Source organism: Nothoprocta perdicaria, unplaced genomic scaffold (assembly GCF_003342845.1).
Source record: "Nothoprocta perdicaria isolate Ctin4 unplaced genomic scaffold, notPer1 scaffold_56, whole genome shotgun sequence".
NCBI classification, from domain to species: Eukaryota; Metazoa; Chordata; class Aves; order Tinamiformes; family Tinamidae; genus Nothoprocta; species Nothoprocta perdicaria.
The window spans coordinates 2472355-2498303 of NW_020455821.1; the positions used below are offsets into that span (position 1 = coordinate 2472355).

At 45.2% G+C, this 25949-nt stretch overlaps 1 protein-coding gene across 1 annotated transcript; it reads right to left on the reverse strand.

Moving 5' to 3' along the window:
• Positions 1–272: 272 nt before the first annotated feature.
• Positions 273–20581, reverse strand: LOC112955346 (exocyst complex component 3-like protein). The gene is made up of 12 exons (XM_026048623.1): positions 20380–20581; positions 18151–18745; positions 16328–16412; positions 13114–13188; positions 11827–11927; positions 10684–10773; positions 9591–9723; positions 8691–8801; positions 6619–6774; positions 3536–3657; positions 1798–1977; positions 273–297 (listed from the first exon to the last, which is right to left on the reverse strand). Exons 1-11 carry the CDS (start codon positions 20579–20581, stop codon positions 1803–1805), a joined length of 1845 nt encoding a protein of 614 aa, XP_025904408.1. The 3' UTR covers positions 273–297; positions 1798–1802.
• Between the last annotated feature and the right edge of the window lie 5368 nt (positions 20582–25949).

A 25949-nucleotide genomic window follows, 5' to 3' on the forward strand; every position in this document is an offset into this window, starting at 1 on the left:
CAGACAAACCAGCCCTTTGCACGTGAGAGTTGGCGGGGCCTTGCCCAAGGTCAAGACCAGCATGGGGGCCATCACTGCTGCTTCCCAGGCAGACCAGCCAGGACGGTCCCTAAGGAATGCCATGGCAAGGTGGCTACRCTTCGATCCACTTGGCCTCTGCATGGGAGATCAGGATTCGGGCCATGTGGCTTTCTTGGAAACACACAACAAGTCTCTCTGCACTGGGCCGGGGCTCCCAAGGAGCTGGGCTTTCAGGGACTGCCACAGGGCAGACATCTCTTGTTTTTCACAGCAGATCTGAGAAAAACCAAGAAAAAACATATGTGTAAGCAAATAGTATTCATCAGCACACATGAGAGGGTCAAATAGCAGAAAGCTCCTTCCTACACACAGCCTCCTGAACACATTTCTCAGCTATAAATGTCCCATCCATGACTGTTCTGGGTTGTGCCACCCCTGAGCTCCTGCAGCATCTAGCTACTCTATGCCCACACCCATCAAAACCACTCATTCCTCGGCTGAGGGGTCAGCTCCTGACTTAAAACAACCCTAGATAACACTTTAAAGATCTCCTGTCTCTGCATATGGACATATATGCATAACAGCTGCATTCCCAACCAGGAGAAATTAGTGGATTCCCTACGAATATCTGTATCTGCAGGTCACCCCTGCAGGCATCACACRAAATTTAGGGGGTGGGAAGGGCAGAGGAAGAGGTGCTTCCCATGAGCAAGTGCCACCACCGATTTCACAGGTGCTRCTACAGAGCCTGGCTGAAACTACGGATCTGGGCTGCAGAGGTGACCCAGTGCAGTGGAGACCCAACTGGGACCTGTGGGACTGGGGAGTCTCTTTGCACAGGGAATTTCATCAATGAGGAGGCTAAGTGACTAAGTTCCTGAAATGCAAACATGGGAACTATAAATAAATGGTGACACTGGAGAGCAGAGGACGAGGAAAGGGACTATGATTTTTAACCTGACATGCTGGGTCTAATCAGCTTAGCGGACAAAAGTTAGGGGCTAACCGTTGCCAGCCTCTAAACATTAACAGAGATATTTTGATAGCAAAGGGCTTTGGCCTGGCATAGATAAAACAAAATTTTCTGGCTATGAGCTGGAGTTGGAGAAATTCAGATTTAGAAAAAAAAAAAAAAAAAAGAAGTTGCAGATTATTTCAAGTGAGGCAAACAGCTATACCTGCTCCACCAAGAGTGGAGTCCAGTTAAACTATGAGGCCTTACTTAGTTTCAAGATCTGTTGCAACTCAAACAAAACAACAAAACTGTGACTGTGAACGAATCACATGGGAAAATCAATGGACAGATGTAACCACCTACAAAGGTGCCAGGTGATTTTGAGACCCATGAACCTGTGAACTGGGCTGTAATGCGTCACAATATGAAGGATGTCGGAAAGGACAGAATTATAGGTGCTCTATTAATGCTGRGGAAGTTTAAGACATCAGTGTGGTGGTCATCCTTCTGACTTAACCCTTTTCCTGCACCTGCAGCTGCAGCTGCTCCCAAGAGAGGGAGGAAAGGCTGAATGGAGAGGTCTTGCTGCAGCAACCCCCAAACAGGGGCCAAGGACAGGGAGGATGAGCCTGATCCATTCTGCACTGCGTTCCYTGCCTGGCACATCTCATCATGCAAGGTCTGCACTGCCTGCAACGAGGTGCTTCATGATCTGGAAGTGTGCAGGCTGTATTGCTATGAGGGATTCAGGGGGTGTTGCTGGGATGTCACCCTAGGCACACACACATGTTAKATGCAGGCACATGCTTTCACATACTTACCTTTGCTAACAACAGAAGCAGCAACAGAGTTTAAATCTCCCAGGCTTAACTTCTATATCTTCAAAAAGCGAGTTTGTTCTTGTTGCCTCATAATTATCATTAAATGTCTTCAAGAGAGCAGTTCTGTCTCCTCGGCTGAGCGAGTCTTTGAGGTACAGAATGATACTCAGATGTTCTTTCCTTTCCAAAAGGATTAGATGGCAGATGAGTAGAAAAGTCAAGGGAAAAAGCTGGCTTTCTAGGACACGATTTGATTGGGCCAAACCAAAGTCTGGGAGCTGTCAAACTGCTTTTCAACATGCTTTGGACACCTAACAACAAAGAGGCTGTGTCCAAGAGCTGTGTTGGCARTGTATGATATAATCAAGATAAAGGGTCCCATTGCATGCAGCATCCCAGCAAAGCCACCAAAACCTTTCTTTTCTAGAAAAAGACTGGCATCTGTCATGTTGTTTGAGGGGGTGATTTAGGGGTGATTTAATTGTTTAAAAGCTTTTTTGATATTTTTTCCATCCTCAGACGGAGTTACTTCTTGATTATTTGGAAGGTTATACTCTTTYTGCTCTACATAGCATTGCTTTGCTGAGTGGGACCACAGCTTATTAGTCTGTTTAACAAAGAGAGCAAATGTATCCAAGCCAAACATAGCTTTAAGCATTTGGGAATCTATTGAAATCAAAAACAATGCATCTRCTCAAACCAGGATGACCTCCTTGGACCTCCTCCTACTTCAAAACAATATTTTCCTGATTATTTCCTATGTGCATACATATATAAAGACCATAGGACCTGCTATGCTGTACCAGATAAACATCTTTTTAGTTCAGTGCTGTGTCTTCAAAAATACAAAATGCTTAGGGAAAACATATAGGAACCAAGGCAAGCACAACATGATCTTTCTTTGTCTTGTTTTTTTTTTTATTTTTGGCTTCTGGCAGTCTGCAGTTTAGTGTCTTCTTTAGCTGGAACTGTCATGTTGAATAGCCACTAAGACAAATATCTGCCCCAATTATCTGGTCCCCATTTGAAGCTATTCACACTTTTTGGCCTGTCACAGCATCCTGTGACAGAGAGCCCTACAGTGCAATCGCATTAACTTGATAACCTACAGTCACCAGCAAAAAGCTTCAGAGCAAAAGAAGGCAGTAATAAACAGTAGGTTCTGAAACAAATGCAACTAGCTAAAATATCATCTTCTTAAATTAAAGTTGACTTTCATTTATTTTATCAGCTTCCTGTGAGAAATAGAAGTGTATACGTCTTCCTGAACACACCTGGGATTATTGGCAAATAGTTGTACCTGAGAGAGCTATACTGAAGCATTAGTCAAGTATTAAAACCAAGAGACAAGTGCTTGCAAGAAATGCTCAAAATAGGGAAGCTCTTGAAAGGCCTAGAGTGGCCCACTTGTGTCTGTGCTGCAAAATGCACTAATGCAGCCTACAGACTGTCCATTCAGGTAGTATTTTTCCATAGCATCCCTACTTTCTTGAGAGAGATTCCCTCCATGCTCTACCTTTATGAATGAGACATGCCAACTTTACTGATTACTGACTGGCAAAGATGTAAGGAATCTACATTTACATTCAGTACATTGAATCATAAGCACTGTGCTTGGGCCAGCTTGGGCCAGCACAGAGCAAAGAGAAAATATCATGGGACTAACATTGCTATGGGCCTTCTGATGGCAAATAATTGTGTAACAAACTGCATAATTCAAACAAGCAAAACTTCTTACCTTAGATTAGGAAAATCTCTGAGAATGGGCACTAGGGCTATTTTCATTGCCTCCGAATCAGTAGTTTGAATAAGCTCTAAGACTGCTTTTATTAGATCCTTGAGGGAATCTGCTTTAGGACCCTGGGGACAGAAGAAAAGATGAATTCAGGGTAAAGGAAGCAGAATGTAATGTTAAGAGATGGGGTGTTCACTGTGCATAGTGGTAGCTGTGCAGCGCTGTATGAGCAGGCATAGGAGCATGTTTTCCCTGCAAGGTAAGAGAAAAGAAACTGGAGTGTAACCAGCCTGCTTGCAGGGAAGTTCAGCAACTACCCTCCACACTTCAGAATCCCTTCCTGTGTTTTCTTTAGTGAAATGGGCCTTCCCCTACRCATCCCTCCTCTAAAAATCCATTTAGCTCTTCAGGAAGTGATTTCCCTTCCCGAACAAGCAACAGCCCCTGTGCCTCTGTGAAACCAAGCGGTGCTGGCTGGCAGCATTCCTGCAGCCGTGGAGCAGCCCCRGGACAGCCAAGTGACCTGCAGGACGGGGTGAAGGGACACATATCCTGTAGCTGAATAACAAGAAGCAGCGGGGCTGGACCTYATGAGGACATCAGTATGGCTGGTAGATGCTGTGTATGATCAGCTCACTCTAAACTAAAGCACATCACAGCGTAAAGCTTCACAAAGCTAGTAAGAAATAATGCAGATTTTTTGAAAAAAGCTCGGGAAAGAAGAATGCGGATGCACTGCCAGGAGAGAGCTTCAGATCTTGCTCACATTTTTGCTGGTGTGGTAATGCAGTTAAATTGCTAGCCTGAATTATTGATGCCATCACGTCAACAGAGATCCTGTGACAAAGCAAACCTGGAGAACAGGCTGTCAAACTAGGTCGGGAGAAGCCCTGGTTCCCCTGATCTCCACAGGGTGTTGGAAACAGCAGGCTGGCTTCTCGCTTCAGCTCATCGCCGCATAGAACATAAATTAAAAATAATAGTAATGCTTGAAGACAGCCTTCCCTCTCTTCCTCCGCACTGCAGGCACTCAGYGTGTCTAACTCTGCGCACTGAGCAAGCTGTATTCTGCTCCCAGCGCATTAATACTGTAAGACTTCATACTTGGCAAGCTCACAAAGTAAATGTTAATTAACTAGAAGGTGCCAGATTTTGTTAAGCGCTATGTAGTCAGGAAAGGTCTAAGGTAAACGGTCTGCAATCTGGAGGAACAAACAAGAGTTGTTTTGTCAGACGTGCTTAGYTGCCTTTGACATTTTACTGCTTTTAAGGGAGAAGCAGGGTGTTTCCACGTGCGTTTTGAGAACAGAGTGACAGGAAGAGAGGCTGGWCAGAGGACAGAGCAGGGCAGGGAGCAGGTGCAGCCTGTGCAACAACTGCACAATAAATTCAGTCTACAACAGAGYACATATTTTGCATGCGCAGCCATGTACCTCACTTGAGGCTGTCCCCTGAAAATTGCTTATGCATTCCCTCCTCAAGGTTTCCAGTGCTCACACATCAAGAATGAGAACAGAGTGGGCACACAAGGGAAACYAGATTGATTAGATGCAGGCTTTTTCACCAAAGTATCACGTAGAGTTTAATAAGATTTCCCACATCTCATCACACTATAAATTTCGACTTTCTTTGTACTTTTCATCCAAAGGTAATGCTAAGCACAGCATTACTGGTAAGCTTAAAGTTTAAAAATTAGAGACTCCTCCTGCTATTCCAGCTTGATTTCTCAAAGCATTAAGTTGTCTGTGATTGATCACCCTAGGAAAAGTGAGCCTTTACCTAAAAGCACTGGGAACTTCCATCTTTCCTCTATAAAAGTCGTGGGTGAGTTGTGAGGTACAAGAGATTTTAGGAGGAGTTTACAAGTGATTATTTTTACCTCATTTTATTCTTTTGACAGTCAGAATTACTGATAACTAACTTATAGGAGGTATCTCTTGGGAGAAAATAGATTCCTAATAGCAAGCACTTAAATGGACAAGATGCACATTCATGAGAATGACTCATATCTGTGAAAATATTWAAACCCATAAAGGTAGGGTTCCTATCTGCTGTGTCATATGAGAGCATCCTGTCTCACCGTCCAGAMAATCTTCTCAGTCACTACTGCAGTGCCCAAGACAACTTGCTTAGGGGCACTCACAGCCCACATTTGCAAAAGCAGCCATGAGAGGGCCCCTTGTGTGGCGGATGAGTCTCATGCTGGAGCAGTCTCAGGATGGGCTGTCCACATGGCAGCCCTTGCCCTTGGATAACCAAGGAAACCAGGCAATAGTGCAGTGCCATCTGCAGGCACCGTTTGTGTAATTGTCAGTTACATGGGGATTATGAACTAAGTAAAGASGCTTTTCTAAATGGCTTCTGCAAATCAGGTCTAGCATTTTTACCCGGGTTTTCTTCAGTGGTGTGGCTCTCTTTTCAGTCTACCCCATAACCATGTGAGGTGTTTGCCTCCTCAYGAAGACTCACTCCTCCACGCCAGTGGAGGACCACAACCACAACAGCATCAATGTGTTTCCACCCTCATGGCAACCACTATAATGCACGGAAATGGCTCTGACTCACACAGCCCAGCCCAGCTCTCTAAGGGGCTGGGGTGGTGGCAGCCACCACCAGCTTGTAGATTAGGAAAGGCCTGTGGGGATAGCAGGGACCAGCTGGAGGGGCCAACTCAGTTCATAGCCCTGGAAGGGATCACACAGCCAAGAGTACAACAGAGATTCCAGGGAAAACGCTAGGCCTGAGACGGCCTTTCCTCTTCCTCATTGTCATGCCAAGGTACAGAAGGCTCTTCTCAGGAAGCTGACAGCTCTAAAGCTGTCTTCCCAGCTTAGAAGAGCGTGCCTCTTCTTATTTCAGTGGCAGGAGTGTGAATCTTGCCTCCTCCATTCACACATTTCAAAAATACAAATTAACAGTTTCTGCAAATTTGAAGGGCTGTCTTCCAGCACATCAGATTTTCATTTCTGTGAAGCTGATACCACTGTGGTATGACCTCTTTAGTCTATTGTTTTCAGAGTCTTTTCCTCTTTTGGTACTGCTCTTAATAATGGAGAGTACAGGCATTAACCACATCAAAGACTTACTAAGCACTCTGTAACGATGGTTTGCAGCATCCTATGATCTTCTTCTATCCTGCTGACAATTCTTCTCCTCTGCCCACATAATGGTTTCTTGGAAATGGTCAGAAGAGCCTGTGCATATTCTCTAATAATGACGTCATGGACATTCTTGACAAGGACCTGTTCCAGAAGAAAAAAGAAGCCTAGATTATTTTTCGCGCTAAAAGGCCTAGGCCTAACCTAGGACTCTGGCCAGCACAGGTAGGGTCCCCCCTTTTCTGTCCTTTTAACACATGTCTAACATTGTTCTGTGCCTTGTCTAACACATGGAGTACCTCCAAGATGTATGGGGATGACTTGGACATTGACAAGAGTGGACACATCCAACAAAACAATAGCACCAGTTAACTTTGCCATAGGTCACACCCTCCTGAACAGCAAAGTAAGACTTGGCTTAGCCCCAAACTAACAACCACATAGCTTTAGGACAGCTCGGACTATAGACAAAGCAAGATCCAGCCTACCTGGGACATGTCMCCTAGCTCATCCCAGGGCTTTACCCTTGGCCACAGGGTTGTGACTGGGCCCAGAGTGAGTCTCCTGGGTATTTCTGAGACTCCWCAACCTACTGAGGGACCTCAGTGCTGAGACCATGCGGTACCTGATGGGGAGGGAGAGAGGGAAAAAGCCTCCCTGAGGGAAGATGGGACATTGCACAGAAAACACACTTGCATTAGCATTTGAAATCAGAACAGTTTTAGGCTGCAGTCCAAAGGTACAGGAAATCCCCAGCCCTGTCCAAAACAGACAAAGCACGAGACAGACAGTTCTGGCCTAGCACTCTGCCACTGAGTTTCTGCTTGCCCCAGCACTAATGTGACATGATGTACAGTGACAGGCTCTCAATAGCACCAGAATAGCTCCTATTTTTTTCTGTTCTACTACTTTTTCCAGATTTTCTTGTGTCAATAAAATGTTAATTAAAATCAGTACTGACAATGTCCTTGCAGACCCGTGTGGCTAAGAGAAAAGGAACCCAGTACTTAGTAGGACATGCACAGGTAACAACAAYACGTCCAACATGAGACTGAAGCACATTAGAAGCAGAGACAATTCCCAGTATAARTGTACTGGGGGCAGGGCAGTATCAYAGACAGCCCAAAGTTCCCCCTCTGTGTTTGGGAGATCTATTCAGTTTCCTTATCCCTTCATTTCTTGGTTTCTCTGCTAACATTACAGCAAATGTTCTAGCTATCCCAATGAGTTAGATATTCAGCTCTGTGGAACTTGGCATCAATGATTAGATATGTAAAACCCATTTCAGTGATAGACAAAATGCTGATCTGGATTAATATTAAAATCCTGTGTAATCCAGAGATTCAAAGACTTGTTTTAGTGATTTCCTGAATAATATCTTGTTTCAGTAAGGCTCTCAACATTACTTCCCATAACATCCTCAGATTGCCTCATTCCTGAGGCAAGCTCAGGAAATGCAGGCTAGATGAGAGGGCAGGGAGGTGAAGTGGCTGAATGACAGAGCTCAGAGGGTAGTGATCACTGGCAAAAAGTCTAGTTGCAGGCCTGTAGGTGGTCATGTCCCCCAAGGGTCAATACTGGGGCCAGTACTCTTCAATTTATTCATCAGTGACCTGGATGGAGGAGCAGAGCACACCCTCAGTAAATTTGCTGTGGATATGAAGCTAGGAGCACCACAGAGCTGTTCAGAGGGACCTGGACAGAGGCTGCAGAGATGGGCAGAGAGGAACCACATGAAATTCAATAAAGTGCAGGGTCCTGCACACAGAGAGGAATAACATCATGCCCCAGAGAGGATAACATCATGCCCCAGCACAGGCTGGGAGGTGCCCTGCTGGAAAGTAGCTCAGCAGGGAATGATCTGGGGACAGGGAGCTCAGAGGGTTTGTGGAGTTTCCCTCCTTGCAGTTTTTCAGAATGTGTCTAGACAAGGCCCTGTGCAATGTCCTCTAGGTGGACCTGCTTGAGCAGAGGAGTTGGATGAGGTGGTCTCTGGAGCTCCCTTCCAACTTCAACCTTTAAATGATTCTGTGATTCTTACCTTCTTACTTATTTCTTACCTCATATATGGCTGCATTTTTCCATTTAAAGGCCAAAAAGTTTTTCTTTAATGGTTCAAGGATGTCACCTAAACCGCTGTCACAGTTTTTGAAGTAATCCTTCAGTGCTCTCTGAAGAAAGAGACAAACACAATCAAATGATGAATATCTGGAGATTTCCCACAGGCTGCAGACATGGATTAATGTGCATTTGCTCTTTATTTATTTATTTATTTGTTTGTTTGTTTTTGCTTTCAGATAGTCTTGAACAAGCTGCAGCATCTTGTGCCTTTATTCAAAGAATAGTATCACCAGTGTTCCTTCATTTTTCCTCCAATGACTTCAGCATGTTTGAGCAAAACTGTGCAATGGCAATGCTCTGGGAATGCTCTGGGGAGCTCCCCAAGGGCACATAMAACATTGCACACTATTAGATATATTCAGTTCTTTGTTATCTAGAGAGGGAAGCCAGGAAATTAAGGTAGGCATCTGGGCTAAATATGTGACATTAGAAAGTGTGAAGGGAAAGGMATTTTTCCAAGAGAAGGATCAATTCCTGAACTACCTTCTCTGAATCCGGACTGCTTACCACAGCCTTGGTCTCTGTGAATTATCTCCACCCCTGAGAAGATGCCCAGCCGTTGGGCAGGAGCAGATACCACTAATGTTCAGTCRTTGGGGTCTGGTTCCCCAGGGGCAGCACAGATTGCTCACTTTTAGCATAATAGCAAACAGTGGAATTGGGATTACAGAAACTGGAAAAGATGAAGCTGTCAAGATCCAGCTTCAGGCAAGGTAAAAGGGAATTTAGAGCTTGAAGTTAAAACTTGAAGCTTGAAGTTTATGCTTTCCAAATCAGGACATGAGAATGAAGTGGACATCTGTATAAAAATAATCAGTGTTAACAAGGGTCTCCCATACCTTGACTTCAGATGTGATTTTCTGCAGAAGCTGGTCTACAATCTTGCGTTCCAGATGTTCTAGAAATCCTTTTACCTTAACATCCTGGTCACTGCTGACACTGCAGATGCAGATTATCTTATGCCAGACAACTCTGAACAAAAATGGAAAAGGAAATAGAAAAAAAAAWCAGTTCAAATCAAACTRTGCTTTCAGATCAATACATTCCCCACTGCAGCCAACGTGACTGCCTAGCTATTTGAAGGGACGCATGCTCAGGTGCAAGGCTAGCTCCGGGCCTCAGTCTCCTGATAAATGGAGGCTGTCTGGAGCCTTTGACACCCCATGAATACAAGAGGAAGGGTTGTATTCCAGCAGAACAGTCTGCAAATCTGCAGATCCTAGCTAACACATTCAGTCTGAAAGCAGACACTTAACTCTAGAAAAGCTCAGTGTGCAACTTCATTCCCAGTATGATTACAAAGAATTACATAAAAGAGACTCATAAATTCTCCATCCTAGGTCCAGCATTAGCAGCATGCACGCACCACAGAAAAAATAGCAGAGCTTCCGTGTCAAGTAAGCACCGTGTTTGTGCTTGACTTGGGGCATTTTGCTGCCTCCAGACATCCCCATATAATCTCACACAGGAAAAACAGAAGCAACCTTGTTTTCTCCCTTGCAAGCACTACTGTGGTTGCCTGGCGGGTGCAAACAGCCTCCCCTACTGCTCCGTGCTTGATTGCTTCCTGCCTCCCTAGCAGCCCCACGGAAAGCTTGGCGTGTTCAGTAGGGATTTGCGCAGCAAAGCACTGAAGCATGCAAGTGCATGAGCCTCAGTGCTGCATTTATCAGGATTTCCCAGTGCGGGGGAATCAGAGGAYGAAAGGAAGCCCTGTCACGGCATGTGGTGGTGTTGGCAACATCAGGAACGCGTCCCCACTGCACCGTGGTGAAYGTGGTGGCTGTGAAGGGGCTTGCTGAGTGCGACCAGGAGACCCACRATCAGACCCAGACGGAGGTGAGGCTGACCCCATGGCAGAGAGAGGGAGAGCAAGACCAGACAGCAGAAAACCCATTTCACTTCACGTGGCACCAGGGTCTCTTTGCTGACCTGAGAATGCAGCAGTTCTCAAGGACTCGTAGGCTGTTGCTGACCAGCYGGTCACTGGGCTGCAGAAATCTTCTTACTTCATTTTCATAGCTAAATTAAAACAGGGAGATATATTCCCAAGCTGGTGCTCTTTGTCATGTAGCTGACAGCAGCAGCCTGGCAGCAAATGGGAGAAATATCTCATGATAATTTGCTTTTTTACTGTGCAGAGTTTCACTCCAGGAGAGGATTTCTAGACTAGGACAAAGATAGTCCCTGTCCTGCCCCACTGGAGAGCAAAGACGGCTCAGTCACAGGATAGGGACATCCTTTGCAGTGCATGGATCAGGAAGCAGGAGAATCATTTAATCACTGCTGCTGCAGGAACGTATTTTTTCCTGGAAGCAGCTGAGCTTTGTCTATAAGGCTGCTGAAGACTAAAAGCCTCAGTGAACGTAAACAGCCCATGAAGACTATGGATTGMTTCAGTCTCACAGATGGCTCTTGGACGATTCTGTTTTATAGAGATTCCCTTCTCTTTATAATGTGAGAGGTAACAGATATTAAAATGAATTTGAAAATTATATTAAATAATTAAATAATTAATTAATATATTAAGTTTATACATATAAATATATTTATGAGTATATATAAAGTAGATCAGAGAGKTACAACAGGCTCCTGGCCCTCTCGGGGAGCCTGGAAGAACCACTGCACCCAGGAAGTGCGCAGAGGGTAGGAAAAGCCAGTGTTTCCACTATGGGCACAGTCCCATTCCCGTAGTCCTTATTCAGGGCCTCATGCAAACCCTGATGAACTCAGGAGGGATCCAAGCTCTTCTACATCCTAGSAGCCAGGCCTGGCATTTGCCATGTGGCTGCAGTGCTTACGTGTTGCTTTTAAGGTCTGAGCAGCTCCAGAATAAACATCCCCCAAGGTTTAACCTTCCAGACAGGCCTGGGCCAACTTTGTCCCCTCAACTCTGCTCTGACAGCAGACGCTGAGAACTTAAAGAGCCGTGAAGATGCTGCTGTCCCTGCATTACCAGCCACGCAAGAGGGGGAACAGCAGCTCCAGGCGAGCGCAGAGCCCCCAAGCGCTCGCCGGGATTTCTATTTCCGAGCGYTGCCAACGTGCCCGGCAGGGAGGCAGCGTCTCTCCTACCTCTGGAGGAAGCTCAGGCTCTCCTGCAGGCACACGGCTCCCACGCGCTCCTGCAGGCTCCTGCCGACGCGCTGGGCAGCCTCTGTCTTCYCTGCTATCGCCTGCACATTTCAAGACGCAAGAGCAGAGCGGGCTGAAGTCATTTTCTCTTCCTGCAGTGAACAGGAATACCTCCCACTCTGCTGCAAATCCCACTCGCTTCTAAGGCAATATTTTGGGTTTGAAACTTCTTGCATACATGAAGTATGAGGTGGGAGCCCCATCCACACCTCTGTGCTGCTGCTGCTTCCATTGCAGTGACCAGGGTGCAGAAATTAGGGAAAATGCCCTCCCTAGCAGTGCTCCCTGCTAGCAACATCCAGCAGGGCTGCCCAGGCCTCGCAGAGATTTGCTGCTCATTTCCGTGCCATGGTCTCACCCCAGACCCATTTGGTGCCTGTGGAAGGTGGGCTGGATCAGACAAAGCCACCCCATATAGGAGAGGCCCGAGCAGGTGGCCACTCATGCCGGCCGTTAGCTGCTCAGCAGAAAGGGAAGCTTGTGAGGGGCAGGGAGCCAGATGGCTGAGGGGAGACAGATGGACTCCAGGCCTGAGCGCTCCAGGAAGTCACAGCGACACACAGGGCGACTCCCATCATGAATGGGTTTTTCCTGCTGCATGCAGGAGAGATAAAAAAGTTCACCAAAAGGGACAAGAGAAAACTGCCCACCCAAAGCGATCAGGAAATTCCAGCTGATGGGTTTCCAGATCAGTTGCCTGGTTTGCTTTCCAACTGATCTTTAGGTGTTGGCTTGAGAAAAAGGAGCCGGCAGTATTTTTAAGGACTGTCTGATTATACAGGGGGTTGCTGCAAGCAGGGTGAATGGAGGGAGCAGTCGCCCAGGTCTGAGCTGTGCTGCAACGGCTGCTTCTCTGATGCTGAAGGCACATCCTTGCACAGGAGGCAGGGCACCTGCAAGGCGCAGGGCAACCGCAGCTGCATTTGCTGCTTGAAAATACGCTGAGACTTCCCAAAGAGCCACCTGAAATCCCAAGGGTGAACCCAACTTCAGCTGGAATCAGCTAATCTCRAGCTCAGTGTTTTGGGGTTAGTTTAGTTTTCCTTTCATAGGCACAGGAGAAAAGGAACAGGTCTGAGGGCACACAGGGGCAGGTGTCAGCTTGCAAGCTTGTGACATGCTGAGCTCGGGACAGACCRAGCCGGGTCCTGCCAATACCCACACAGGAGTGAGTAGCAACTTGTCTCCCTCAAAGGATGTGAGCTTCTCAGTTCCTCACCCATTTACCTGAATGACTGCAGTGCTGGCACCAGGGGATCCCTCCATGCCAAAGGCTGCTTTCAGGGCTGCCTCTACCTCCTTCTAAATAGCGGAAAAAAAAATAAGGAAAAAGAACAGTTAAGATACACTGGCATTTGCAGTGGGCTAGCCTTTCATCKCTTCGCTTCTGGACCAGACAAATTCCCACCTCTAATTTTTGACCGTTTTGTTTATCCCAAAGCCTGGTTATTTTCCAGCTGAACTAATGACATTGCTCTGCTTTGTTCTCCGTGGCCTGTTTGAGTTTAAAAGATTTGGAGCTTGCTTTCAGCCCAGTGCCAGCTCGGGTTATCTGCAGTCTTCCCGACTTAGCTTAGCTCAGATGAAGGCGCCCACACAGCAAAACGGCGCTTAGACCCGATGCGCTAGTCAGYTCTCGGGGCTGAAATCGCCCACTCYTCCCCGCTCCAGCCTTCACCCACGTAAACCAGCCAGTGTTAATTAAAAGTACTCCCTAGCTCAACCCGGGGGCTGATGAGAGCGAACAGGAGTCGGGTTAGTGTTCAGAGCTACGAGATAAGCCCCAGGAGGCTGCCCGATGGGGWAGTTTCCCAAGATTGGGCTGGCTTGGGTTTTTCTGATCATACTGTAAAAACAGAACTCACACCGCAGACAAAGGGCTCGTTGCTTAAAACAYGATCTGACCTTTATAGAGGCTTTGAACTCAAGCACCTGGCTTAGTTATTTATTCTTTTATTTCTCCATCTTTCTACTGAGAAATGGAGAGTATGTAAGGTCACATCTTCCATTTTTATCTTAGCAAAATTAAGGCTGTCCCTCAAGAATTTCACCAAAATATATTCAAAATGGCTCCTCTGCCATACTCACTGCAAAGTGTTAATCAGACACAAATCAGCAGGGGTAAACAATCCAGGGGGAAAAAAAATCTTTTCTCCCAGAGGGCTGTCACCTGACTACACAGTTGTATTAACACGATGTGCTGAGCTAGCCCATATGAGCTGGGCTGCACAAACACTCTTAGCCTGCCCCCATTGCGAGGTGAAATGCGTGGGCTTAGATCAACACRAGGGCCCTGCTCCACAATGGGACAGAGCTTGTGCTTAGTCACTAACTGCCGGGCAATAACTTGTTGAGCCAGAGTACTTAGTTGCTTTGGTCAGATGATGAGCATGAGCCCGTGTCCTTGTGTGGGCATCGGGCTCCAGAGCTCTGCTCTGGAGAGGACCAGGGTTTCTGCCGTGACAAGTAGATAAGTAGACAGGTAACCTTCAGCTCCCTCCTTGTCCCTCCCCATCTCACCAAGACCTGGCAGCATTCTGAAGTTTTGCCTTGCAGCCGTGTCTCATCATCAATTCCCCACCACTGCAAGGACAAGGTGACTCATCACCAGCTCAACAAACCGCACCGTCCTCACCAGCTTTGCAACTCCTCAGACTTCAAAATGCACAAAGCCCCTTTGCCTGGTCATTTTAGAGCTGGGGTAAAGCAGTTTGACTGCAGAGCTGGCCACGTTCCCCACAGCAGGGCTRGGAGCTCACACTGAACCCCACATGGTGTTTGAGCTCTCAGCATCCTTTGATGTGCTCACAGCTCTCCGTGCTCTCTACTGTTGAAAGCACAGGCAAATGCTTTTAGTTTGCATGGAAAGCTGGCTGGCACTCCCTGTGATAAAGCCAGGTATTCATAGCCAAAACAGAATATTGCCTATTCTCTGTTCAGTCTCCTTTCAATTAGAAAAATGTAGTCATCCGAGTGGCAAAACCAGCACCTTATGACTTGCAGTCGCAATTATACACTGTGATCAGTCAGAAGTCACGGAATATCCCTTCAATAAACATGCTAGCTCCCTATTTATATGGAATAATGAAGGGCTGGAGTATGCTGGAGAAAAAGAAATAAAGGGATGAAGGAGGTTTTACAAGCTAAGTCGATGCGCTGGGTGAAGACACATTTATAATTTTTTCCATGCTCATGTCCATTGAATCTTGCTAGACTGAACCTGGGGCCGGTCCTACCGGGCACAAACCAAGCTGGGACGCTRCACAAGTGCTAGTAACCCCAGAGAGACGCGGGCCAGCCCGCTCCAGACTACATGTCCCTGAGCAAAGGAAAGTTCCCTCTAGTCGATACTGCAGAGGGGAAAAAAAAAGTTAAATTTTCTTTCATTATTAGTTGGCCTCTTTGAGGGTTTGTCACTGACTCAGTGGCCTGMTCTAAGATAACTTCTAAGATGCCCCATAGGGAAAGCCCAATAGTCATTTCCTCTGCTGAAATATGTGCTAAAAAACAGACCTTATGAACACGTGGTCTTCAAGGTACTGATTTGAAACAGCTCATAAAGATGCTCAATTTTGAACACAAATTAGTAAATTTTAGGCACCTTGTCAGCAGCTGGTGCCTGTTCACCCATGCTTGTGGATACCTAGGGGCTCTCCTGCAGGGAGCGGGGCCTGCGGAGCACCCTCCCAGGGTGAATCAGCAGTTTGTCAGGGAATTTCCCCTCCTCTGCTGCCAGGGGCCAGCAGAAATGGAAACTGAGAAGGCGAATGTAGCAATTTCTGCYGCTGATATTTGGCTGTAGCTGAATCCAGGAGGCCCTGCTGTGCTTTCCAAACAGCGTGGTTTCCTTTGGCCCTCCCTGTTGCTCCAAGGCATCTCCCCAGCTTCGTTTGTATTCCATGCACCTCGGCAGCATCCTTCAAAGGAGGAGCCTGGCTGGGAAAGAAAGGGATCCCACAGCCTGGGAGCTGAGGTCCTCTGTGGGACTGCAAAGCAGGACACCCTGCTCCAGCCTTGCAGGAGAGTTATGCTGGGGGTGCATTAGCTTGTTGACAAGCATTGCTTGCTTGTCAAGGCCTCTGGGAATAATCTTTGTGAAAGCCTCAGCTGGGTCTGATTAGCAGGGAGCAGGTCCACAGATAAGCAATCCAGCAGCCCAAATACCCTGCAGATACCCTGCAAATACCTAATGCAAAGGTGCTGAGAAAGTTAGTCCACGCTTTACGTTCATTAACGGCAAGAGATGATGAACAGCATCTGGAAATGAGCCCCACCTAAGGCAGTGGATGTCACCTATAGCCTCCCTTTACTGCAAACACTCCGTTTCGGAGCAGATTTCATCTCTGTGAAGATGCATAAACAGGATGAAGAGAGACCATGCAAACGTCCCAGCATCCCTTCGCTGGAGTARTAAACTGAGGTAAAAGTCATGAGTTCTCACCTGGGTGATTGCRAGTAACTTTTCCTCTGTCTTGAAAATAATCCACATGAGGTGCTGTGCACGAAGGGTCTGGCTGCAGTTGCCACTGCATAAACACACATAAAAAAAAGAGCTCAGGCAAGAGGTGGTTCATGGCAGTGCTGGAATAGCCCCGGAAACACTGAGGATCCTTATCCAGTCCTCTTGCCAGTTACTCTTTTCTACTGTTTCTCTCTTCCTTCTTCCTGTATTTGCTGCCCAGTTACACCTTCTTCTTTCCAAACCCCCTTCCCTCGTTCCTGCCACCAAATTCCTTCTTTAGCATGGGTACACTTTTCCAAACCCACCTCCCTACACACACACTTTTAAAATACTTTATTTTTACTCAGATATTATGTCTGTAGGGAGAGGGGACTGTAATAAAAAGCACCTATGTACTGGGAAAACTGTTTCTATATGTGAACTTTTCCTAAAGGTGTAATTATATTCAGAGAGAAAAATCCAAATAATTAGACTTTTTTTTTCATAAAGTCAATTTGACCTCTCTCTTCTCATATCCACTTTCTTCATGTTTTTTTCCATCTAACCGCGATCACTGGTCTGCTCTTTTCTTTTTCCTTTTTTTTTTTCTTGAATAAATTTAGCATTGACATAACATTTGTACAGTTGTATTTTTTCCTGTCCTTTTTTTTTTCTTGAATAAATTTAGCATTGACATAACATTTGTACAGTTGTATTTTTTCCTGTCCTTGTGCTTTCCTTTATATATTTAAACTAAGAGATCCAATTCACCTATTCACCTCCAATTTCATGTAAGTTTTGACATTTCATCGTGTCTCGTATTACTCATATATAAAAACAAAGCTGTTTTAAACCTATAGAAATACTGGTAGAATAGTACTGTCCACATTTGTTCTGTATGTCTGCAAAGAACACGCACCAAAGGGTACTCATCATCCTGCCTTCATGGAGCTGAGGGAAGAGTCTCTCTGATGAACTGTTTATGAGCTGAGCAAGCGTTTACGGGTGCAATTAATCCAAGGAAGAGAAGCTCTAGGCAAGGGTGGAAGCAATCAAAAAACTCAAAACTGATGATAGCTGTTAGGACAGAAAAGGATTAGAGCTGTCAAGTAGCAAAGTAACCATGGATATAGGGAATCAAACCTCTCAGCTCATATTGCCATACGGGAAACAGAGCACAAGAAAGCCAGGCAAGTTCGAGCTTTAACATCAGCTACAGGTATTCCCAGTGAAAGACCCTGAGTTCAAATGGGGCCAACAGGTCCCAGATGACTGTTCTTCTGAACATGGGTTAAAACCCATCTSTTCTTTCGAACTTAGGTAGGAATTTAGTGAAGAGCTGTGTCTTTTTCCTATGGTCCGAACACTGATGCAGGAAACTTTCRGTGGAACTACAAGTCAAATAAGATGGAAGGAAAGTCCAGGAGAAAAGAGAGGTCAAGATAGCTTAAAGCTCATGAAAAGGCAAGTGAAAATTATTTTGAAATGCTTGCTAAAAAGAGGCTAAACTTTGTGAGCTCCTGCCAGCTTGTTCAGGGAAGCAGGTGCCAAGCATGTCCAACAGGACACCAGTAGGGAAACATCTGCATTTAAGCTTGCATTTAAGCTCCTTAGCTCCATAAAAGGATTTAGAAAAGGCAATAATACAAAGAGAAAAAGCTCTAGGTTCTTTTGGAGGATAAAATAGGCGATGGACAAGTCTAAACCTAGTGACAAATGTTTGCTTTTACTCTCTGCTGTATTAACAGGAAACAGAGACTGTGCTCAGAACCAGGGAAAAGGGACAATAGTAAGTGTRGACAGAAAGATCCCTTGGAACATACCTTTGGTACATTTTAAGGCACCATTCATAAACTAAAAGACATTGGCTGAAGCTAGCATGGTTCATGTCAGTGAGGGTGGACAGGTGAGAAGACAGGCAGGCGTGAGAGCAGTGGGTGTAGATGGGCAGCAGACCTGCTTCCTTGAAGAAACCACTTTTGTGCTCCAGGCTGGACAGAAAAGTCATTTCCAGTTCTCTTAGATGCTGCTTTAATGTAGTTTCRTCTGTGTTATTAGTGGAATTGAAGGGAGGAATCTGAGCTGTCATGTACTGAATTAGCTTGTCCTCCAAGTCTTTCTTGCAGAATCCTGGACTCCAGGTGGAAACAGGCTCCATCTCTTGGCCGCTACCAAACAACTCCTTCTTCTTCTCCTTCTCCCACCTCAGCAATTCGCTCACTGACTGCAAGGGCTCCAGGAACATCCTGTCACATCCGCTGAAAGCTTTTTCCACAATGGACCACATCTCTTCAGCCAGCAGGGCATAAAGTTTTTCACACTTTTCCACACCATCACTTCCAGAACACTCCAGGTTACAAATATGTTTACAAGCTTCAAAAGGTTTCCCTTGGTTAATGAATCCGTGGATGGTTTCCTCTGCAATAGAGAGAGTAACAACACAGCTTGATGTTTGTCTGCTCCCCCACGGGGCCCATCACTTTAATATCTGAATAGTGATGGGTGTAGTTTACCTGAACCCCAAGCCCAATCCAGCTTCTTTTCAAGACCACCTCACTCACTGAAGCAAACCACTGTCACCTCTCACTTTCCCTAGGTCAAATAATTTCTGCTTTCTGTTTGTTTCCGCTCTCCTCAAGACTAAACCTGAAGACAAAACTTCTGCAGTTTTCTGTGATCATCCCAGTAGGCCTGCTCTGGTGGGCAATACAGGTTTATTAATTACTATCTTTCATCAAGAAAAGTACCATTTGTCCAGAAAAAAAGTATCAGATTGGATATTTTGTGAAAGAGAAAACAGCTGAAAGTCAAGCCTGGTAGGTTTGACTCCATCTCCATTCTCCATCTTTTCTACAGAAAAACAAATAGGAAAAAAAGTCATTGCAAACACCCTTGTATGCTCCTGCAGCCAGACCCATTGCCTCCCGCTGGGGAGCGTGTGGCCTGGCAGGGAGCTCGCACCTATCTGAGGGCTGCCCATGCCTGCCATTTCATCCGGAGCAGGGTTATCCACACCACGTCAGCAGTGTGAACTAAAAATGCTTCCCATTTCTGCAAGAAGCTGYGGGTGGCTTCCGACGGAGGCACCGGCCCAGTCACCACACGCCCTGCAGAGACCGGTACGAAATCCTCAAAGTGGACAGGTTGGAAGGAGAAGATTTTTACTGCTGCTTCCAAAGATTCTTACCTGCCTCACTCAGCACACCACTGAGTTAAGTGTTTTCTTAAAATAGCTGTACAAAGCTTTGTGGTTTTTTTCCTGTGTTTTAGAGATGAGGAAACTGAGTAACAAAGGGTGGACATGATTTGCACTAAAGTCTCAGGAGCAGAGCCCAGAAGAGAAATGAAACTGGATGAGAACCCAGAGAACATTAAGCTGGGACATAAGAAATGAAACTCTGGAATCAATTTAAAATACAACTTTGGGTCGTGACGCAGAGTCAAGAATGAATGTTTATTATCTTTCATAAATATCACGTGTATCCTAATTTTCCTGGGTGCAAATAGCCATGTATTTAGAGTCAAATGGAACAAGACAAGGAGAGAGGTACGTGACACAAAAAGGAGAGGGGCTGAGGCAGGCATGTTGAGCAAAGCAACGGCAAGGTCAATGGCAGGTCTAGCAGGCTGTGCTCTCCCTCAACGCACACCACACACCGGAGCTGGTGCTGCTGTTAACCTGCACCCACCCCAGCTCCCCTCCACGTTGACAGAAGCGGCACAGTCGCAGCCTACACAGCGCAGGTCGCACATGCAGCAGCCTTTCTTTTTCTTTTACAAGATGTATCAGGAGTCTTTGCAACGCTAAAAATAGGAACATCACAGSGAAATTCTTCTGAGGCAAAGGGAAACTAAAATTCAGACGTTTCCAGGAAATGAGTGTGCAGTTCAGAAAGAACATATAAGTAAGTGAAAGACAGTGAAGGGGAAAGCTTAAAAAACCTATTGCAGAAGCATATGAAAACAAGAATCTCCAGGTCTGGAAGAGGCAGAGAAGGACCAGGGCTGGTCAGAGAGTAGCAGAAAGATATCACCTCCCATGGTATATTTACCTGCAGATCTCTTTTCTACTTCCTTCTTGGATGTTGCAATCTCAATCAAATTCCCTGYAAAATTCTCATTTTCAAGCATCTTTTCAGCTGCTTCTTTCCCCCCAGCTATAGTCCTCAGCAATTTGCCTGCCATGTTTTTCAGTTTCCCTTTCTTCTTCGGTTCGTGCTTGCTTCTCTCTTCCCCAGTGGTCTTGGGAAGCATCCTTGCATTTTCCCCAGCTGCTTTCTCCCCCTTGCTGCTGCTTCCCCTGAGGAGTCCACGGGAAAGCCTCATCTTCCTCATCATCCAAGCAGATCCACGTGTTTGCTGCCTGTCTGGGAATACTAAGAAAAAAAAGAAATGCTAGAAACACCTTTACACAAAGTGATGCTTCAGGTACAAGTTTAGCAGCTATTTCCCAGAGTAGTCATTTATGCCCAGATCTTGTTTCTGTGCTACTACAAACTCCCTACTAAGAAAACTCCTAAGAAATCTAACCTTTTTCCTGCCCATGTAGAGGAAGGAAATTTTTATAGGCTGCCAATCCTGCTACGTAATCTTTCATTTATTTATTTTTTTTTTTAGGAAAACAATGTCAAAAACCTCCACCAATCTCATCACAAGGTGCTGGGGGAAAGCCAGTGGATTTTTCAGTATGTTCTCAATGACTAACCCATCCTCAAGTGCTGCCAATTCTTTCAGTATGAATCCTATCAGTATAAGAGAGTTTATTATTAGCAGCTTCTATGAAACACTTCCCCACAGGCCACGTGCCCTGACTGCACCTGAGTTCTGCAGGGAGGAAAGTGCTCCTCATTTTGGAGCCAAACTTTCCTCTCCCTCTCAGAAGATCTAGTGCCAACYAGGAAGTAAAATGGTTCATGTCCTAGCAGCACCATTCAGAGGAGGTAAGAGCTCCTTACCTCAAGCTTTGGGATTGAACTGTTTTTCAGATGTTTTATATATTATTATAATTATTTATAATGCCTATAGAAAGTAAATATCATGAAATTACAGCAATGCATCATACACATGTATATGTGTGTGTGATTATGCATGCACTTATGTATATATACATATTCACCTGCCAAACCCCACCATGCAGAAAAAGGAGATTTATGCCTTCTCAGTATAAAGTTCATATTTCTGAGTTCTGAGCTATTAAGGGTTCTGCTCCATAATCYTCAGACAAGTTCCTAAACAGAAAATATTATTTAATTTCAGGAGCTCATGTTTAAAACAAATATTTAAAAGTCTCTGCACTAGTCTAAGAAAGACAATAAATTTAAATAAAAGGCTGAAATGCCCTCCTTACCAGGCACTGCTTTGCTAGACAGTTCAAACCCGGTTTTATTTTTCTATTCCATTAATAAAAAATTGGAATCAAGAACTTGACATTGCAATCTGTATTTATTCAAAATCATGTACTATACAAGAACTTTTTTGTGTGTATGTAGGAATTAAGGGTTAATTATTCTACTCGGCATCTGGATTAAGGATAGGTGAAGTCATCGTTCTCAGTTTCATGTCTGTAGTTTTCTTCCAAGACATTCTACATTTCCATGACAGTAAAATTCTGCTAGTTCACTGCTTGGAGCAGTCACTACAGTGGTGTTCTTTGTTGATACACTTCTAGCTGCATCTTCATCCCTCCTGACTCACTCAGTGCTTAATTCCAAAAGCATGTTGTTGCACTGATATTGTCTGATTCATTAGTAACAAGAGGGAGGAGGAAATAAATACAGTTAATTTATTACAGTTCATTTGGGAAAGAAATATAAATTCCACCAGTGGTCATAGATCTGAATTGCTGCCAATAGGAAATACTGAGATTGCAAAATATGGTGTTATCCCAAATTGTGAAAAAAAAAAAGAAAAAGTTAGAAAGTCACAGCTTTCTGTACATTCCATTTTGATCTTACTTTTTATTTGTATAAAGTTAAAATGTTTCCTTTGGAACATGTTATCTGTAACACATACTAGACATGACAAAGCCAGAGCGTTAGAAGTGAGGAGAAGCATTCCAGGCATACTGAAACAGTTCAATAACATTTTCCCATGAAAATCCCAACACGATGTGTTTATGTTTCATTTCATCAGCATTTTGCAGGCCAGCTCTAACAAAAATAATGTCCAGAATTTCCCTGGACTTCTTTGCAGAAGGAAATGGGATGTCAACGTGCCAACGCTGCAGGCAGGATTCTTTGCAGTATACAAATTCTGAATACAGGACAATAGCAGAACCAAGCCCTAAACTGGGGCAAAGTGATAGATGGGAATTGCTGTATTTTCCCAGAAAGCTTCTTTGAGGGGAATGAAATATGGGCCCCTGGGAAGTGGGCAGTGACTGAGCAGAGATGCACAGGCTTCCTGAGCCTAGGACCATCTCAAACCCCACAGGCACCTCCGTCCTCTCAATCAGAAGTGCTGTAGAGACCCCCAAGATCAGAGTACCACTAGAGTACACCCTGAGCTTGCTTCTTTGGGTCCCTGTGCCTTGGCAGCACATGTGGGGTGCCCCTTTGTCTCTAATATTATTTGATAACTCAAGGCAAAGTTCTGCAGCTAAGACATGGGGATTTGAATATGTCTCTAGGAAGATCCTCTACTATAGTGCTCCCGTGAAGAGTTTTGTGCCCAAACACACCAAACTGCTTTACAGCAGAGGAGCTGAAAACWGCCAAGATGAGTCTATACTGAAGGTCTTACAGCAGGTGTTAACACAATACAAAGGAATTATCTACCATCTAATCCCATTGTTTCAGACAGGGGAACCAGGGCACTGCTGTATTTCACCTGCCCCTTCCCTGGACACACAACCTAACCACCCCAAAGGGTTCCTTCAAAGCAGACAGAAACAGCAGGAATCCCCACGAACATGGCAGMGTCACAAGCACAGACCTGTTTTGAACAATCTCCTTTGTCGGGAGTATTAAATGACCTTCTATTTCCTTAAAAGCTACTTCTTGGAAACAYGGCCTCCCAACACTGCCTGCTACAGCTCCTCGTTCCTGGCAATTCAGAGCCTCTGTCAGTCTGCAGTGTGATGTTCCCTACAGGGCTAATTCTCCTTTCTGCCTGACCCTTGCTCTGCTCACCATGAAAGAGAAGGACATTGTCTTCTTGGGAATATCCCCAGGAGTTTCTCCCATCACCTAGAGCTGCTGGAAAAGCCTGTGGCCTCCCCACGTCTCAGAGGCTCTGTATTTCCTTCTTGGAAAAACTATAGCTCTTTTGTCTTTAGGAGATTTCACTAAACAGGAGAATATCTCTGATAATACTTTATACGGTTTCTCTGTTGACTGAACTCTTTATCTTGCTGCTTCCCTTTTTTTTCCCCCATACATAAAATCTCCTCATAATAAGTGGATTGTGTGCCTCACTTGAACAACAGGCATTTGCTCAGCATGCTGATCAGATGAAGTCAGACTATTAGCACTTCTCCTTAAATGAAATGACTTTGCAAGAGTCCAGTTACACTAATATTCCCATTCTAGCTATGTAATGATGCCCCTTCTGAGGCATGAGCGCATACAATGGAAACCTTGTGCTCAGCAGCATCTGTTATGTGAAACACACTTGAGTGTTAACAGAGAGCTGGGTCTGCAGTATCTGAGAGAGATCTTACTGTTTTTTTTCTTACCTTCTTTGTTTCCAGAACATGCTGGTATCTCTCTACCGTTCTGAATCGAAGGCATGATGGCTGGCAGGAAATATTAATTGTGATGCTAAAAGATGCAGAGCGCAGCAGTGAAAATGTGGTGGTTCCCTAGGATATGAATTAGTGTAAAAGCATTTCTGGAAACTGCTCCAGCCTGATAGTGTGCTCCTCCACCCACACACGGCGTCTTTGATTTCATCAGCAGGCAAAGATCAGTCAGCCTGTATTATAAGCAAGGTATGATTAAAAAACAAAAAAAAACCCTGTACATCGTGGCTGACATTGCCATGATCAACGTATGCAATAAATGATTGTGATAACCGTGCAGAATTAGCTGTTTATCATTCTGTAGGAAGCATTTATTTATACTTATTTCACAAGGATATCCTCTTCCTAAAGAAATAAGGTTGTGTAGTCATAGGGTGCATGCATCTCAGTGCTCTTCTGATGTCCTTCCCTAATGCATTTGAATGAGTAGGTCAATTTTAAATCAAATTGACAGAGAGTAGCTGGCACAAACTAGTGCATCTCTAAAGGCTTCATGCAAATATGCTTTGTATAGCATATCCTCTTAATATTCCTGCTGAGGAAAAAAACACAGCATGGACCCAATCTTTACTAGACATCAGAGACTCCACCCAGCAGCTCAAGTTGAAGTACACAGACATGGTTTCCCTGGCTCTGTTACTCACCAAATCYCCTGCTTGTGCTCCAGCTAACATATACATGTGCTCCAATAAATAAAGCAATGCAAATACCAACACAAGCGACCCACAAGTGGTCACAGGAGCAGATGAAATGAAGTTCCTGCGCTGTAGTGCCTGCCTCCCCCCAGCCTCTGCGCCCCCACATCATCCTGCCCCAAACGGGCTAAAAAGAGACCCTGGGAATTTGGAGGCCCCGTCACTGCCCGGTCGTCACAGCCACACTTGGACGAAGAGGTGAACGTCAACCATTCCTCCTTTCTCTTATCCAGGACACCCCSTGGATTGCCTCTTGGCTGCTCGGCCAAGGACTTCTCATCACTTCCCATCGTTCTTCAGAAGTTAATCGGAGACTTCTCTCCTGCTCCAGATTTGTCAGAAACGAGATGAATTCGAGGTATTGGGAGGGGGGAGATAAATGTGCTGGCAGGCAAAGAGGCTGCCTGCTCACATCAGCTTCAGGCTCCTAAGAAACCAAGCTAAAACCCTGCAAATAGCTCCATGGGGAATCAAATCCTGCCCTTTCCTCTGCCCTGAATACAGCCGCACAAGTTTGGACTTGCTATCCCACTTTCAGTGCCTGTGTTTTCCCCATCATTGTGAGGACCTGACTCCAATCTGACCTCAATTCTCACTTAATTAGTAACCTACTTTACTGTTCCTTTGAAACATTTTTAGCTAATCCCCAGGGATTTTGCCTATTTTTTTTTTTCCAAAATGAAACACGTATTGTCTTAAGGAAGATGCTTCCCCCTTTGGAAACAATAAAAAAGTCACACACACACACAGTTTTAAGGAAGAAACTGTAAAAAGTCCGGCAGGAGGGGTGTTTGCCCTGACCACAAAAATTCCCTACATGACAAACACCCCATTTATATAGCAAAAGAAGAAGAAAGTAATCATTCTAGAAGCAGCAGTTTTGTTTTAGTAAAGCAGCTGGTACCAAGCTGGGAATTCCCTTTCCTGGATTTTTCCCTGCAGGCCTCCAGCGAGGACAAAAGAACAGTGCAGCCACTGCAACTTCCTTCTGTTTTTCTTCAGCAGCAGAGATTTATCCATGAGAAAGAATGCACGGCATATCACACACCCTGGTTAAAAAAATCTGCTTCTCCAGACCACAAAAATGAGCTTCTGGGCTCAACCAAAAGCTGGGGACGATAACATATTTCCAAGCAAGCTTGCAATGTTTTGTAGATTTAAMAGCTCCCAAGGCCCTGTTTAGGGC